At 37.4% G+C, this 18,980-nt stretch overlaps 1 protein-coding gene across 4 annotated transcripts in view; it reads right to left on the bottom strand.

Moving 5' to 3' along the window:
* Positions 1-7,885: 7,885 nt before the first annotated feature.
* The window catches only part of vegfc (vascular endothelial growth factor c), a 53,881-nt gene continuing 42,786 nt past the window's right edge, over positions 7,886-18,980 (bottom strand). For 3 of the 4 annotated variants that reach the window (XM_079854047.1, XM_079854046.1, XM_079854048.1), the window contains exons 5-7: positions 17,002-17,105; positions 10,482-10,800; positions 7,886-9,015 (exon numbers count right to left, since the gene is read on the bottom strand). In XM_079854047.1, the coding sequence (XP_079710173.1) occupies positions 8,901-9,015; positions 10,482-10,800; positions 17,002-17,105 (538 nt within the window). In that variant the 3' untranslated portion in view covers positions 7,886-8,900. The remainder of the gene's footprint in view (positions 9,016-10,481; positions 10,801-17,001; positions 17,106-18,980) is intronic. The other variant, XM_079854049.1, reaches the window with a different exon arrangement.

Genomic DNA, 18,980 nt, shown 5'->3' with positions numbered 1-18,980 from the left:
GCCTTATGGTATCTAGGAGACAAGCTGACAACAAACAGTTTTTTCGCAAAGAAAGTATTTCGTTTAAGCATAATCCTGAAATTATGAAATTGAACTTTAAGCAACAGTGTTTGGAAGAATGTCAAGGCAATAACAAATTGTGCGATAAAGAATGATTGCCTGGAAAAGGACGAAATACGAGAGAGGAATTTTCATTTCACCTTAGAGGCTGGATTTAATTTTAGTATGTACTTTCAGTGCTGTACTAGACTTTGATTGAGCTAAAACATAAATTGATGTTGACTCTTAAGATTATTATGGCCAGCCTGGCTCAGCCAATAACATTCAAAGACCGTTTCAGTTTTGTCTGAGGTGATGATTACTATAAACTGAACTCCTTGATGAATATGTGGTCTAAAAACCATTACCCCCTATTGAATTCGGTAAGAAAACATATCCCTGCATTTGGTTAGAGCTGAAATATTACATAGGCAACATTAATTACGTGCTTTGACAACACAACAAAGGTTTCCCCGCTTTGTCCTATCCTCTGAGGTCATTGGCAAAAGATTTAATACCGTTCGAGGAGTCTGACTGTAACAATTCTGTGTGGTTGTAATAAAGCGCATGACACAGGGAGATTCGAAGAAGCAGTATTTAATAAGCTTAAAGATCACTCAGGAAATCAACAATGTAAACGAGACCAAACAAAGAACTCAATGAACTGAAGGTTTAAATACACAGACTGAGTTGAGTAATCATCAGGAAACAGAACAGGTGCATATATTAGACACTATGGAAACGAATAAGCACAGGGAACAAGCAAACCAGAACAGGGAAAACAGAACCAACACACAAGGACACTAAACCTAAACAGAACATTCATGTTACACACTGACACATAGTGTCTCGCATAACTGAAAAATAAGAGTGAAAATGGTAAAGAAAAGGAAAGATCTTCTGAAAATCTTGTTTAAAGGGATACTCCACTTTTTTTGGAAATAGGCTCATTTTACAACTCCCCCAGAGTTAAACAGTTGAGTTTTACCGTTTTCGAATCCATTCAGCCGATCTCCGGGTCTGGCGGTACCACTTTTAGCATAGCTTAGCATAGATCATTGAATCGGACAAGACCATTAGTCTAATCAGTATAATCAAGAAACTTTGCTGCCGTACCATGAGTGCCGCAGGCGTAATGATATGACGCAGCGCCTGAAAATAGGTCTAATAGGTTAGACAAACTTAGTCCCGGTCAGGTTGGAAGTTACTGAGCTGGGGACTACTTTCAGGCGCTGCGTCATATCATTACGCCTGCTGCACTCATGGTACGACAGCAAAGTTTCTTGATTATTACGCAGGAATGAGAGTATAGTTCCTAGCCATATCAGCCTAGAAAATCGCAACTTTACATTTTCCGTCGGTCTTAGTACACGATGTAACTACAGAAGAGTCAAGTTTTAAATAGGAAAAATATCGAAACTCTTTGGTCATTTTTTTGAGAGAGATGCTAATGGTCTTGTCCGATTCAATGATCTATGCTAAGCTATGCTAAAAGTGCTACCGCCAGACCCGCAGTTCGGCTGAATGGATTCGAAAACGGTAAAACTCAACTGTTTAACTCTGGGGGAGTTGTAAAATGAGCCTATATATATTTCCAAAAAAAGTGGAGTATCCCTTTAAAACATGCGCCAAGTTGTTAGAAATGTACTCTTTGCATTTATTTTGATTTCTCATGGTTTTGGAAAAACTATTATACCAAAAAATGTTTAAGAGGTAATGAATCTTAATAAAAATGTAATGCGGTGTAACCATCAAGTAAATATAAATAGTAGGCTATATATTTATTTACATTTCAAAATGACTGTTTACATCCTTATCATTATTTAATTTAAAAAAATCACTTTTTATTATGAATTAATAATTATTAATTAATAAATATTATAAATAAATAAATATTAAGAACCATATTCTAATAAATAAATTATAGAATTTCTTTAAAAAAAACTATTTTTCTACACGATGTCAAGACGTTTTTTCATCCTGACATTTTTTTTTTACTTGTTTAGTTAAAAACATCATAAAAGAGGTCCATTCAAGTCATTATATGCATTATAATAGTATATTTTTATTTGAATAAATTAATAGATCTGAACACACACACAAAAAAGTCTCATGTCATCGTCCTTTTAAACCAAAATATGATTAAAACTGATGGGCTTTTTGCTATCTGGCTTTAGTTCTGACAAAATGTTTGGGTTAAGGCGGTTTGGGTTTAAAAAAAAAAATGCTTTCAATAAACCTCTCCTCTTGGCTAGTTTTGTTTCATTAAACCACACAGGGGCTTGTCTTCCACATGGAGCTCGGTTGTGAAAATGTGTTGCAAAATGGCTTTCTTCAAGAGTAGTAAAGTTGAAAGTGTGAAAAGCAAGTCTGTGTATTTGTGCGTGGGTGTTGTTGGGCACCACAGGCTGTTTCAGTTAGATTCAGACATTTATGAACTACATCTGGAGTGTGACAATTACATTTACATGCTATAGTAGCCCCGAACAGCCTGAAGCCATACATTTATAGATCCTGCCTGTGACTTAGCTCATTCTCAGTTTTAACAACCATTATAGTCTCCAATATAGTTGTGAACCTCAGTGGAGAGCAATGGTAAATCTCCTCTTGTTTGTGCAAGCGACATGTGAGGAAAAAACTTCAAAACGTTAGCATCTAACCACATAGACAGAATAAGCCTAATACAATCAAATAATTCCCAGATGACACAAAGCAATTCCAGAAGTAAGGGTGCAGCTTTCTCTTTTGTGTTTATGGCTTGAAGAATGTTAACTTGTAAAAGCAGTGCATGACAACTGGCAACCTATTTGAAATGTGTTCCAAGTAGCACACATAGTCCTCTATAGGCAAATACACTGGTGGCTGAGAACAGATGGAAATTATCGGATGGATTTAGAAACAATGGATCATTTTCATAAAGGCTCCAGACAATTCTACTGGGGTGATGCAGATTGTATAATAGATTTTGCATTGTGGATGATCACGTGAACACACTGCCTTTGGTTTTGACCTTTAAAATGGCATAAACCACTTTCATTGTACAAACTGAGGTCTGTTTACTTTTTAGTTTATTCACAAGTTTATTTGGGGCTGATCACTATCAGTGTGTGTCCAGAATCAGATTGAATCGGATGGCAATTTTCTCACACAATGATGTGACGTCTGGTCATTTTCATGCTGAATAGGACACTTTTTGTATTAACATAATAAAATGAAACCTCAAATGGGAAATGATTTTCTAAATGTTGATTAAAGGATTGTTTTTAGTGAATATTAAAATGTGTTTTGAATGCACATGGTCAGAATCATCTTTGATGTGACAGTGCTTTGAATTGACTATTTGTTATTTCTACCAACTGTGAGCCTGCCTGAACCGGCAAAAAAACACTACTGAAATAATGCATGAAATATTTTTTTTTACAAATACCCCTTTAAGGGTAAATCTCCAGAAAAGGGAATGAAATCAACTGGATAGCATATTTGTGAATGAGAACTACACTGCTTGAACTAATTATAAGATAATATGAAATAATAATAACCAATAACAAGACAGCTATTTTCAGAGAATAGTTTACAGTGGGTAAAAGAGTATTTGTTTTCTCAAATGTTTTTCCATGGGAGTGCAAATGTTGTAAAATTAAAAACTGATCAAACTAAAACATCCTAATGCTGCCAAGGAAATAAACGGCACGACTGTCATAATAAGACGAACCCAAATTGAGGCTTCAGATATTAAAGTGTGAAATTAGATCAATTTGATACTTACTTTGCCTTTGATTGTCAAAATATCATATTGTAGATCGTGTTGCAGGTTGAACTGGTCACTGATATTTCTGTCTAAAACCATTGTTTTTATTTTGACTGCAATCTGATGATTGAATTGGTTTAGACCACCAGTGTGAAAAAGTGCTTTTATTTCTTGCTTTGTTCCATTCTTAGTCTCCTTGACGTGAAAAAGAAAAAGAAAAAACGAATGTGAAAAAATCCATATCTGCCAAAAGCTTAATATACTTGCTGGATCCTAATGCACAGCTGTTTATTCTGGGCCATATTTTCCAAAGTATCACAGACCTAATGGTTTTAAATGGCATCTGCTTTGAGAGCTTATCTTGATAAATTAAGGCTCTACAAAAAGAAGGAATGTCATGTTTAAGTTTAAATGACAAATACTATAGAGAAAGTATCGAGACAGATAGATGGATTCTGAGAAGTCTGTGTCTATAGCAGGGCGTCTGTTGACCCCTGGCTTTTTCTTCACAGACGTACATAGGGTGGCTTTAATTGTTGAAAGGAAAACACCCTCACAACTTGCCAATATCCACATCCTCTCTTTCTTGCCCTTTCGATTAATTTTTCATAATCACTTAATGGTTTCCTTTTCCCACACGCTAAAAAAACAGGCCCATCAGGGCACACTGATCCTTATTCTGGCCTCTCTTGTCAGCAAGGCCTCAGAGGAATTCGTGCCGGACCGACTCGCGGAGGAGATGAAGTTGGCTGATGTTTAGTACAGACAGTTCATTTTCCAGCACCCTGAGGCTGCTATCATTTTCAAGAGATGAACACTTAGACCTCTTCTGACACAGGTCCCAGCCATCATCCTGAGACTTGTGTGGGATACCGTGTTTTGGAGTTGGCCTGTGACTGATTGATTTGCTGAAAGGCGGAGACGTGGGAAATAAGGCGGCGTCCTCGTTTTTCCTTCACGAGCTACTCCAGCAGTGGGTGTAATTTAGAGGAAGTCTTAATCCCTCAGCGGAGGAGTGGTCGGGAGGTGTTTACCTTCTTACACTTGTGTGTTTATTGTGGTGGTTTGGTGGTTTCAGGCCTGGAGGAAAATGTAGGAGGGGGCGCTCTGGCTGGGCTATAGCTGAGCAGGAAGGGTGAGGTGCTATGGAGGGTTTTGCATCCTGTAGGTCAGGTTGACCAGTCTTATTGTACTGTAACATGGACCGTTTCATATGAATAAACTTACTAACATGAAACCTTGAGTGACAGCAAGACAACCATGACTCCCAGTGCTGCAGGATCCATAAAAGCAGCAAAGAGGCCAAAAACTGTGACCTCTCAGGAACTCAGTCTGAAATATCCATGATTTATGCCTCTGAGAGAAGAGAAAGAATTGGGGTCTGTTTTCCGGGACAATCACTCAGTCATTCCATATTCTGCCTCTGTGTATTTGCTCTTGGGTCTGTCAGGGACACTGAGAGGAAGTCATTCCGTGCCTCAGTCACTTGAACATACCAAGGGTTCCTCTTATGTTAGTGTATGGTTAATTTTTGGAACACTTCTACATTTATTAATTTAACAGATCTACAAATGAGGAATACAACAAGCGCCTAACATTCCAGGAATGCTATTTGTAGGATTTTTATTTTTATAGCCATGAATTAAATTTGCATATATGTTTTGAGTAAAGAACATATTCTAATAAAAGTTATAAAAACGTTCACTAAAGGTTATTTTTAGGTTTAAATTTTAATACCAAAAAGTAATGTTTCAAAAAGTAAAACATTTTTGATACCTACACATTCATTCTGTATAAGGATCTTAACCCTTAAACGCATGAATGTTTCACCAATCATTATTACATAATCGGGTCTTTAGCGACCCTAATTTATATATAACATGGATGGATCTCTGCCTGTCGCGGTAGTATAAAACTCTCCTGATATTAGAGTAACCATTACAGAAGAATAACAAAGTATATTTTGTTACCTTTTGGAGCTTGGAAGGGTTCCGTTTGAGCAGATGTTTTAGATCATCATCACTGTCCTCATCAGAGCTCATTTCCCAGTACATTCAGCATCTGGCTCATTTTCGCAATCTCAAACATATTCTGAAAACTATTATTTTCAACATCTTCGAAATCAATATTTTGATCGCTGACCAGATCCACCATCAAGTGACAGTGAATCTAATATTTGATCGTGTTCAGTACTTGCTCTGCAGTAAACAAGTTTTGCTGATGATACTTCCTATTCTTTTGTTTTCTGCCTGCGGTAACTATGAGTGAAACGTCACTTCATCATTGTAGATCAGATATTACTACATTATGGAATAAAGGTGAATTACACTTCAGTCATCAAATATTCAATTCTTTTTATGCAGGAAAAAAAATACACTGTTACACACCTCGGGTCATCAGTAACTACCTTAATAACTATTAATAAGCATAGGAGTTTATTAAGGCAAAAGTCGTAGTTAATATTTAGTTACTTCTGAGAATTTGACCCTAATCTAAAGTGTGACAATATATTCTTGCAATAGTGCAAAGTAAAACTAAACTTTCTTGTTTACTCATACAGAATCCACATCATAAGAATATAAACATGTCTTTTTATTCACATGACATTTTTATTTTTATTTTATTTTTATACTGAACATAAACTTGACAACTGGAGCTGTGTGAGTGCTTGGAAGAATAAATGCACAGGCTGGAAGTTCAGACAAATGCCCGAGGACAGAACTCAGTTGATTGCCAGCACTTTAGTAATGCCACAAACAGATTCCACAATCAGCTATGAAAACAAACACTCATGCATTTCCCCTAAAGAGACATGTGATGTGTGGATAATGTACATAAAGGCAATAATAAACCCCTAACCAACTGCAACTTAATTTTGTGCATCTGAATCCATATTAAAATCATACACAGGTGACTTAAGTTGCATCCAGTTTGTGATAGAACAGCACATAATGGAGAGAGTAATCTTAACTGCAATGAAAAGCCTAGCAATGCAGCAGATAGCTAACTGATGCCAGGTGTATGATACTGGAGCCCATTCAGGTGAAAAATACAGGCAGAAATAACAGCTTTTATGGACTTGAGGATTTATTTGATGACCTCTAGTTGAGGTTCCCAGGACCACACACAGGGAGAGATATTTCTTTAGCAGCGTAACATATTTCTGCTTATTGACATGTTCTGGCTACCACATAGTTTTTCTATGCATAATCAAATTTACGTTACTACGAATTTCTCTGTAAATTCTTTGTTGTCCTGCTTTTTTCTCATCGCTTATTTTTGTTTACATTGTATAAACATGCTAGCTGGGACGTCTGAAACTCAAGTCCTTTAAATTATCAGAACAAACCACTCATTTATTTACATGTCTGTACTTATTTTCGTTTCTAGTTCATTGGAATATACAAGCACCAGATGAAAACCTAATGTCAGCTACATGTTGAAATTTAAACCTCATCTTCATTCACCACTATGAACTAGGTAAGCAAGCCAAGGCAGAGGGGAAAATCAGGCTAGACATGGCTTCACCCTCATTCTCAAAAACCCAAATCCACTGACAGGAAGACTGTTTCTAGTTATTTCACGGTGATTCACTGTGAGTCCACACATGTTATTTTTATCAGGTTTCTCCTGGGATTGTGCAGCGGATGCAGATGGCTATGGTACACTCTGTTGCAAACCAGGGTACAGGGAAACCCTCGTTTCAGCTGGAAACAGATAAATGGTGCACAATTTTACAGCATAAAGTCCATGGTAGCATGTCAGAATGCAATGTTAGAGAAGGAAGGGGTAATATAGTCCAGATGCAAAAGTGATGCAACTAGATCTGAAGAGCCCTGAAGAAAAGAAGCAGGAATGTGTGTGCATTTAGACAATGTCTATGCATGTACTGGGGTTAAAACACATGGGAACAAGGCCACCTGCTCTATAAATATGCTAGAAGACAAAAGATGTGCTGGATTTAGCTCCAGAGCTTGTTTCTGATTCTTCCCATCTGATGGCTGAATATTATTGTTCCATTATGGATCAACAGGGGCTTTCTATGGAATGAGAAACAGTGAAAAAAAGGGAACAAAAAAAACACACACACACTTTTGGCAGACACAGATGCAAGGACTGGGATGGAAGCAGAGGTGATTTATTATATTTACAGTGTCAAGCTGAAACAGTGGGCCGATATCAAGTGGAGTTGGGCCAATCACATTGCTCCTATTTACAAATCCATTGAGGTTAAAGTCTTAAAAGACCACTGATCTCCAAACTTCAGGTCATTCCACACACCACTTGCTCACTGTATACTGCTTTTACTTAAGGAGGCAGGTTGGATGTGACGTAAGTGGAATCCATTCATCCAAGTGTACATTGTCACTCGTGTAACTTATGGAACTGCATACATGTAGCACCAGGTTTCAGCTGCTAATGGTCCATATCCAGGTTTTTCTCCTGTTAATATCATGCTGCATTTCCTTGTTCAGAGTCTTCGATGTTGTAGGTGACTTGCATGATGGTTTTAGATTGTCAACAACAAGCAGTGCTTCCAGCACAAAAACATTTCTTTGCCGGCTTGCACTGTCAGTTTGATATCATTTATCTGGAATGATAGGTGCATATATTTGGTAGTCAAAACTGAATAAATTTGAATCATGTGCAGTATTATTTCAATAAGATAGTCTAGCTTATAAATAAGTTAACAATATATAATACAACTGTATACTTTATTTTACGGGACTTAACATGATACAAAAATATTGATCACAGTGGTTTTTTTTCTTTGCAGAGATTCGAAATGAATGCTATGAACAAGGGAGATTCAAAACATTTCATGGCAATAAATTATATAATCATACTCATCTGACAAATAACGAAAAGACAATTCAGTTAAAACGATGAAAAAACATGGCTCCAGCCTTAGAAAATTTCTCTCTGTCCTTAATAGCTCACCCCATTCTTGATATGTGGGGTTAAATGTGGACATTTCTTGTCTCCCACTTACTCCACACTAGTCCACATGACTAGCACACGTGAGTCAGATAAGCAGCAGCCGAACATTAGCACTGCTCCAAATGCCAGCGTGTCCGTAAGCATTCAGCGCTACCTGCACTGTTGGTTGTGTTTAGTTCAGTCTCCCCCAGTATGTGGGTATACAGTGACACAGTTGCTCACTGAAATACTCATTATCCTTACATCTCCTTTTCCTGGGGTCCACGTTACACGGCGGCCAGACACAACTAACAATAAGAAAGGGAAAAAATGGTATTACTATCTGATATTATCACTGTAGCATGTAAGCGCAGCAGTAATATTTTGTAAGGTTTTTTAAATAATAAAAATCAACAACAATCACAGAATTATTTGAATTATTTGATAGGATAATAAAACTGAAAAATTATAAAATTATGAAACTGAAGCAAATATACAGTAAATCTTTGACAAATTAAAGGTAAACATATAAAAATAAACTGCATTGTAAGACAATATGGAAAAATAAAACATTGCTAAAACATTTCCATAAACGGTAACACTTTACGAAAAGGTTTAATTTACGTTAACTACATTAGTTAACATGAACTAACGATGAACAATACTTCTAAATAATTTAATCATTTTAATTAATGTTAATTTCTTTCAACATTTAATTTCAATACATATATATGAATGGCTGCCCTGTCATCATAATTCATATAGCAAAGTGTGGTAATTTCATGCAGGGCTGACCATTGTAATGAAAGGGCCTTAATTACCCATAATTCTGCAAAGTGTTTACTGTACATTAAATTCATCAACATTTTTGGTATTAGTGTATTAGCATATGACACTTTGCATAAAACGATAACAACCTTTAATATTTATCTTTACACTTGCTAACGTAATTAAACTTTAGTTAATCATGGATTTCACATAATTATGGACAAACACAAATGTTTTAAGGCCCCGATATACTTCAAGCGTAATTGAAGAAAGGTTCTGAAGGTTTCGAAGGTTTCAGAGTTTGTTTCTGGAATTGAAAACGGATTGCCAAAGCGAACTTTACAGAAAAATTTGCTCTGGTTGGTAAACTCCTTTGAACTACAATTGGTATAAGCAATTCTATAATTATATAATAAGTGGGTGCTTTGAGGCTCCGCCTTCTTTGAAATGGAAATATTCTCTGGTTCATTTCTTCTGTTCAGTCCGTCGAAGGTCTAGCGCAAATAAAAACTTCAACACACTGGACAGCTGCTTTTATAGTAAAAATTCTAATTGAAAGCAACAATTTTCTGATTTTTAATGTTTAATGCTGTAAAGCTGCTTACTTTAAAGTAGTTTTATTCTATAAAGTGGTATATAAATAAATGTGACAGCCAAATTGCAGAACTCGTGCAAACATATGCACACAAAGCTAAAATCAGATGCTATCTTATCTGCTGTCATTTTTTGTTGTATAGAGGAATGTGAGCAGCACATATTTACATATTTACATATGCATTGGAATGCTTCTGAAAAGATTTTTCAAACTTCTTTTTAGCCCTAAGCGAAAAACGGAAAAGAACTTTGCCTTGAGTTTATATGGGCCTTTAGGGAGAACCATCAAACACAGCAACATAGGCTCAACCAATGGTGCAAGTTTGGGGTCCAATGGCAGATTGATATGACATCTCTGTCAGTATCTCAAAAGTCATTTTACATTTGATAAATAACAGACAACTTTTCTCACCTGCATGTGGCTGGGTGGAACCGACTCCCTTTTAAGAAGCACTTGTTCGGAGACTCTGTGCATTCACACACACATTTGGTGCGGTTGAGAGGATGACTCCTAGGACACACCTTGGCGCAAGTGCACTGGCAGGTGTCCTTGTTGAAGCTCTGATGAGACCCGCAGGAGGAGGGCTGCGCTTTACACACACACTGACAGGTGTTCTTGTCCAGGTAGTGGAGTGGTCCACAGTCTGCCGTTCTCAGCTCTTTTCGGCATACACACTGACAGGTCTCCTCATCCAGCTCTTTGTCCGGTCCACAAAAGTCCTCCTCAGTGTCTGCAGATGGAGAGAAGATAAATAGAAGTTCTATCATGACAGCTCTATGAATATTTTTGTGTCCTAACCAGAGGCGATACGATAAGATTCCAGCGACAAATCATTTGTCTGTCCACACTAGACGCGACACGACTGCGAGATGCATCAAAATCAATCAAAACCCACAGCCAATCAGAGCAGTGTGTGGGCGGAGTCTCGCGGTTAGTGCACAGCACCAGAGAGTAATTTTGACGGCAATCGCAAGAAAATGGATAAGTAGGCTACGTAATCAAATTCACAAATATTACACCATTTAAACATTATTAAAAATACATAGGCTACTGAGTTACTAAACCAATCTTTGTCAAAGAATACACTTGTTTGTTCACAGTTTGAACGTTCTTGTTTCCATTTGTTAAATTTCAAGATCTGAGGTGAATTATCCATTGTTGCTTTTACAGCTACAAATCTGGGAGCACTAAATGATATTCAAAGTCACACTGCATGCTTTTAAAGTTAAATAAAGCATATAAACTGTACCCGAGATTATCATTGCCACACTTTGTGTTTGTTGTTCCAGCCGCGACGTCACAGAAAAATAGAAACCGTTTCTAAAAAAGAATCATCGCGTGTCGCCGTCACGGCTGGTTAGGACAAAAACTCTGATTAACATGGAAAAGATACCTTTTATTGCGCGTTGCGTGTAGTTTGGACACGGTGTAATGGATATGACAATGGTAATGTATTTGTTCTTGGCGAAATAGATCTGCTACACTGCTGCTACTGATATTACTGATGCTGTTGAGTATTGCTGTTTTTGTAGGTTGCAGGAACTTGCTACTGCCAATACATACACTGATATGCTGCTGTTGAGCATGTAAGACGTGACATACTGCTTCAGCACAAATAGGATATATAGCAGAGCTATACAGGAAGTGGGGAAGGTGGAGGGTTTCAGAGGAGCTCTGAAAGTACGCTGCAAACTGCTAAAGTGAATGCTAACGATTTAAATGTTGAGAAGCAAGTTCATTGGCTGCTGATGCAACATTAACCAATCAGCTTGTGCCATGTAGATAGCGATGTAAATATCATCAGTTATGTTAAAGACCCATGAGTCTGCACCATCTAGAATTTCATGACAGAGCTTCTTATTTTACATTACAACATATTTTTACATTTGTGAGGAAATCTTCGGTCAATGCTATGGAATGCCAGGCCAATTCCCAGAGCGTTACGCAAGTAAAGAACAATGTCCAGCATGCACATTTGTCAGACAAGATAAAATGTTTAGAAATACAGTGTTTCTACCCAGCATTCCTCATGCTACCCCCAAAGGCCTAAACAGATGTTTTTCTTTACAACTCGATGAAAACAAATTCAGTGGCTAATTCAACTCTGCCACAGTATATTGCTTTCTTTGTTTTGGAGTACCCAAAATGGCCTAAACATTTGACTGATGAGAGAGAGTGAATTATTGTCACTGGTGTTTGTGATTGCTAATGATTAAACACATAATGGACACATTATGAAGAATCAAGCTTAAGTGCAAGAGTTTATAAACTGCCTAATAAACTTTTTTTCTATCATGTTGTTGCTCCACATGTGCAGGGAATCTTGCAAAATGGACAAAATGTTATGTCATTTAAACCAGAATGATTTTAACATTTAGGGGCCAGATTCACTAAACAGGGCAAATTAGCATGAGAGCACAATTACAAAAAAAAGCGCCGATGGGAATGGAAAGTTTTGCGTGTGATCTACTGACGTTGTGCAAATTAAAGAACGCAGACACAGCCGGATCATTTCCATAATGACCAACGCAATCTACCAGGAGCAGTGCAAATTAGTTTAAGACATGCATTTTGGACATTACATAATGGTACACATACCGGTGAATTGACGAGCGCAAACCTTAGGAAATCACCTTGCATGATTCAATTAAATACTCTCCTCCCATAGATATTGCGTCTGAAAGGGAAACTTCTCAGTCAGTCGCAAAAATAACACTGCGTGTCTTAAGTAAATCCTGACAGTAGTTTTTTTTTTTTAACATCAAAAGAGGGAATCGTGGCATGGCAATGGTATTTTTAGTGTGGTTTGCCGTTGCCATTTCAAGACATTTCTCTTGGGAAACTGCTCAGTTACGGTAAATAAAAACTATTTGGTTTTCACTGGAAAGGTACCATGCTGGTCTGATTTTGTTGCAGTGACCACATTTTTAAAAAAACTTTCACAACACAGGGGGATTTTATTTTTTTATTTTTTTAAAGTCACTCTGGATTAAACTCACATATGATTTCATAGAATGTATTTCCTTTGAGAGATATGGGGTTTACCTCATTTACCATACTTGAGATTCAAGTCTGCATTCGTATTGGTTAAAATAGCATGGAGAGCACATTTTTGCAGGTGTTGGATTTAGACAGTTGTTCTGAAACACTTTCAGAGTATTATGAGGTGAGGTTGGATATATAATTTGGTTCATTGGACTTGAGCAATCTTTGTGCAACTGCTTTGACATGACATTCATTTTGTCTGGACCTATTAATGCATTCAAGATACAACAAAAACTGAAATTCATCATAGTAATTATTGAATACACCTCTCGTATGATGTATGTATGACATATGTATGGGGGGGGGGGCAAAACTATCAAAAAGTCAAAAACTAGTCCTGATAACACAAAAAAGGAAGAAGAAGAAACAATGGAACATGGCAATGTTAGATGATATAAAATGTCATGTGGTACACTCTCCATGATAATTCACAGTATGTGAAAGAAAGAAAGAAAGAAAGAAAGAAAGAAAGAAAGAAAGAAAGAAAGAAAGAAAGAAAGAAAGAAAGAAAGAAAGAAAGAAAGAAAGAAAGAAAGAAAGAAAGAAAGAAAGAAAGTGTTTTACCCTCAAAAAATGCATTTTAAATGTTTTTGAAAATAATGCATAAGATATGTAATCAAGGAAAATATGTTGTTACTTTTGTCAAGTCACAGTTTTGAAAAATGGATAAATTCAAACCACACAAATAAAAATGTTAATGTACATACACAAAATAAAAATATCGTATTCTGCAAAAGGCTGCTTCACAAGCACCAAACACAATCCAGCCAAAGTTGCACACTCTGACAGCAATCAGTGTTTATGCAGTGTTGCTCTGTGCTGGTCAAGCCACACAACTGCTCTCAAAGCATTTCAGCTATGTTTATGTGCCTCAAAAGACATACAGAACAGAGAGAGAGAGAGAGAGAGAGAGAGAGAGAGAGAGAGAGAGAGAGAGAGAGAGAGAGAGAGAGAGAGAGAGAGAAAGTAGTGTGACTGTAGTAACTGTAGTGTGACTGTAAAATGTACTGGAGACCCCTACCCCTGAAATAACCCCTACACTTTACATCAGTAGCATCAGTTCCTCTTAAGTAACCTGCCACTGCAGCTGAGGACGATCTTGCTACCTTTGAAGTGAGCATTTATATGTTCGAACATATGAAATTACACAGCTGGAAAGAGGCACATCTGTAGTGCTTAGCTATTAGTAGTTAAAGTAATATGACCTGCAAGATAATGTGCTAGCAGGGCGTACTATAAAGCTTTTCTGTCAAGGACTGAGCCAAGTACTGTAAAAAGGTGATGTGGGATATTTCCATGAAGCAAGCAACAAGAATAACAATCCCGACACATTCCTCTTAGTGTGTCTGCTTTAGCAAAGATTAATTTCACCTGTGTTTCACTCCCTAACCGCTACAGAGGAGCTGGATGCAAATCTATTATTCCACTTCCCTATGACAGTCAACAAAATTGGCCAGCATGCTATAGCATTATAACCATCTACACCAAATCAACTTGTCTTTTCATATTTAATATAGTGCCCCAATATGTGTGCAGTAGTTTGCACTCACGCATGCAGTATATATTTGTCTATTTCAGAAACTGCTATCTGCTCCTCTTGAGACTCAATACTACATGTTAGCCTTAGGGTCTTCTGACTGCATATCTTCTGCATTATTATGCTGTGTGCATAAACCAACAGACTGCTATTTCCATCTCAGGTTTGACCTGTCACATTTACTAAGCGTAAAGAAGACAAGTATGTCACTACCATTGCACTGAACCTGAATTACGTCACGCTCCACTTGAACCAGATCTCTGGTTTGAGATCGATTATAAGGCTGAGAATGAGACATTATTCCATTTTACTATACACACTTTGCTGGGGATGTTTTTTGTTTGATTTAAATGATGGGCAGTTTTACCTTCTACTGAAACTCAACAGAGTTTTTGTAGGCCTTGTTTTGATGACAAGTAGACAAGGGTGTTGACTGCTGAGTGTTTTTTTGGCAACAATTTAGAGTTTATTCTGTGATTGTGATCTGCCATAATGACAAACTATTTCCTATATTACAGAATGGCACTGGCACCACCCATTCTAATGGCATATTCATTAATTTGTTCGGAAACATTTTTGTTTGAATTAATAAATGAGTACATTACATATGAATACATACACACATTATGTATGTATGTATTTATTTATTTATATGAATGAATGAATGGATGAATACTTTGTATAATTAATTAATTAATTAAATTAATTAATTAAAGTTACTGCATAAAAGTCCAAAGAAATGTGATAAATGAGCTGGTTTGGTATACTTGGTATTTGCCCAATACAAATATGTTTTGCTCAGCAAGAACAAAAATTTGAGGGAACTCTGATTACATGCAAAGTAAAAAAATTCATAACATACTTAAATGCTTCAAATAATTTCAGTGCAAGTCATGACATTTGAGAATACAGACATAAATAAACTAGCCAAAACCCTCAATATAATAATTCCTCAAACATTTTTTTTTTTTTTTTTTTTTTGTAAATGGATATACACTCACCGGCAACTATCTTAGTTACACCTAGCTAGTACTGGGTTGGACCCATGTTTGCCTTCAGAACTGCACTGATTCATCATAGCATAGATTCAACAAGGAGCTGGAAACATTCCTCAGAGAATTTGGTCCATTGACATCATATATAACGCAGTTGCTACAGATTTGTTGGCTGCACATCCATGATGCAAATCTCCCGTTCTACCACATCCCAAGGTGCTCTATTGGATTGAGATCGGGTGACTGTAGAGGCCATTTGACTAGTGAACTCATATCATGTTCAATAAAACAGTTTGCCATGATTTGAGCTTTGTGACATGGTGCATTATCCTACTGGAAGTAACCATCAGAAGATGGGTACACTGTGGTCATAAAGGGATAGATATGGTCAGCAACACTACTCAGGCTGTGGTGTTTAAACAATGCTTAATTGGTACTAAGGGGCCCAAAGTGTAAAAGAAAAGAAAGTATCCCCCACACCATTACACCACCAGCATGAATTGTTGATGCAAGGCAGAATGGATCCATGCTTTCAAGTTGTTTACACCAAATTCTGACCCTACCATCTAAATGTCGAATCAGAAATCAAGACTCAGCAACGTTTTTCCAATCTTCCATTGTCCAACTTTGGTGAGCCTCTGCAAATTGGAGCCTCATTTTCCTGTTCTTAGTTGACAGGAGTGGCACCCGGTGTGATGATCTGATGCTGTAGCCCATCTGCTTCAAGGTTCGATGTGTTGTGCATTCAGAGATGCTCTTCTGCAAACCTCAGTTGTAACAAGTGGTTTTTGAGTTACTGTTGCCTTTCTATCAGCTTGAACCAGTGTGGCCATTCTTCTCAACACGGCATTTTCGCCCACAGAACTGGTGCTCGCTGAATATTTTCTCTTTTTCAGACCATTATGTAAACTCTAGAGCAGGGGTGCCCAATCCTGCTCCTGCCGATCGACTGTCCAGCACAGTTCATCTCAAATCCTAATAAAACACACCTGAAGCAACCAATTAACATCTTCATGATCACTTGAAAATGAAAGACAGGTGTGTTTGATTAGGGTTGGAGATGAACTGTGCAGGAGAGTCGATCGTCAGGAGCAGGATTGGGCACCCCTGCTCTAGAGATAGTTGTGCATGAAAATCTCAGTAGATTAGCAGTTTCTGAAATACTCATACCAGGCGATAGGTGCTATGCGGCAAAAAGTCAACAAAAATTGTCTAAAGAAGAGAAGTTCTGTCATCAGTTCTGTCTCTTTTTGGGTCCCTCTTTCAGTGGGTTTGTTCCTCTTTTATACAGTCGCATGTAGACACACATGAAAAACACAGCATTGTAAGGCTGTGAACGTGCATTAGCACTTACCAGAATGTGGTTTTGAAAGAAGGGTGTCGGGCACCAGCTCACATCTGCATAAGCGATTACTCCAGCTGTGATTTTTTGGGCATGTTTTATTTGCCACATGGCATCTGTGGAGGAAATAAGTGATTAGCAAGGAGACAGACGGTAGCGTGGGATTTATATATATAAAAAAGGCAGAATAATAGTTTTAATTCAAATAGCGCTGACTCGCATAAACACAAAACAATTTTTTAGATGTTAACCTAACTATAATAACTCAGAAACTGATATTTCATAGACACATCTCTTTTGATCACAGGGTGTGTGTCTAAACCTTGCTGCAAATTAGGCTGTTTGCTTTAGTTGATTCAATAGTAAAATTACCTACTTTCAAAGAGGACATGGAAGATGACCTCACTGTCTACAAATACATTTTATTCAGATCACTCACTTCACTACATTTCTTAACTAAACACACCTCAAATGAACTTTCCTTTTCTGAAGAAAAAAAAACAAAACAAAACAAAACATTTTATACTGTGTTCTTGGTTTGGCATGACTCTGGCAGTCTATCAACAGGATGGAAGAGTCAGAGCTATTTAAGACAGAAGGAAGGAGGGAGAGATGCTATCAGGGTCTTTTGCTGTCCTGCTAACCAGTAGCACATGGAGTAGTTGGCATGGAGGTTGAATGAAGTAGAAGCACACTACAGTCCTTTAAATCATGAACAGAACTGGTCAGATTCTTTCAAATAACTTATTCAGATGCCACAACACTGCAATATGCAGAGCCTGATTCCACAAAGTGCAACATTCAACAGGTTCAACGTCCAATCAGATTTGAGGGACACGTTTACATTTTATGTCAAGTTTAGCCTTACAATCAGGGTTAGGTGCTTCTGCATCAGTGTTATTTACCAACTATTTCCCTCTGATTTTAGGAATAATTTATGGGTAGGGTTAGGTTTAGGGAACAGGAATGTTGTTCCAGGATCAACATGTTGACCCAGGAAAGCATCTAACTCTGCAAAATCAGGACGTGCCTGCAATAAAGAACTCTAAATATAATTATTTTCTTTCAAAATGTAGTATTCAGTTCATAAGTAATAAATAAAACGTATGGTCTGTCTGAATACGCGATTTTGGTTGGCTGGAAGGTTGCATCTCACATGACGTGCGGTGAAACATATTTTTGCCATGTCAAGTCATAGACGTGCCTGGATCTACTGCATGTAGGAGTGGGATCAGTCTGGGCAAACTGATGTTTCAAGACTTTCCGATACTCAGGTCCCAATATAGCTTGTGTAATTCTTTCAAACTTGTGCAATACACTAAGTATTGCAAATCATTTCTGCGATTCAATGTGGTTTCTTACATTTTTAACCACACAAAGAATATGGAGTATGTGACTTTTGTTTGACATTGCTTGCAAAATACATTTTACATCAAGCTTTTCCTTTTAAACACTCCCCCGCCAACCCTAAACTGATCAACCTTTAGAGGTAATGCATTTTGTAATAAATACAAAAATAAATACTGCCTATTAGGAGGATCCAAACTAAAGTCACAGACTCGCTCAAGCCCATCTTCTTGTCTGCTCTATTATCCATCTATCTTCTCAAGGCTGCAGCTACTGGGCAGTGAAATTACAGGCTTCCCCCAAGAAAAACTTTACTCTGGCTTCTCTTTTTTGAAGTGATATGCATCTACAAATTTGGAAAGTGAGTGCTACGCTAAGAGTGGATCAACACTGGTGTGAAATGTTGCTTTTCTATTACATTTAAGTGTGGACTGCAAATCCTGCAGGAAAGAAAAAATGATATGGAGCAATCCATCGAGGAGAGTCCTGTTCTATTAAAACTGTGTGAGGAGGTCATTTCTAAAGCCTCTTTGAATTTCAAGGAATCTTTTTCCATTTGCGTGAAGAGTAATCAGTGTATATGCATATGGTTATAAACATCTGCAATGCATTTACATATATCCACAGCCGTAAGGCATCTATAA

This window comes from Squalius cephalus (assembly GCF_949319135.1).
Source record: "Squalius cephalus genome assembly, chromosome: 2".
NCBI classification, from domain to species: Eukaryota; Metazoa; Chordata; class Actinopteri; order Cypriniformes; family Leuciscidae; genus Squalius; species Squalius cephalus.
The sequence above is the reverse complement of the archived record's forward strand: the minus strand, read 5'-3'. Positions and strand labels throughout refer to the sequence as shown.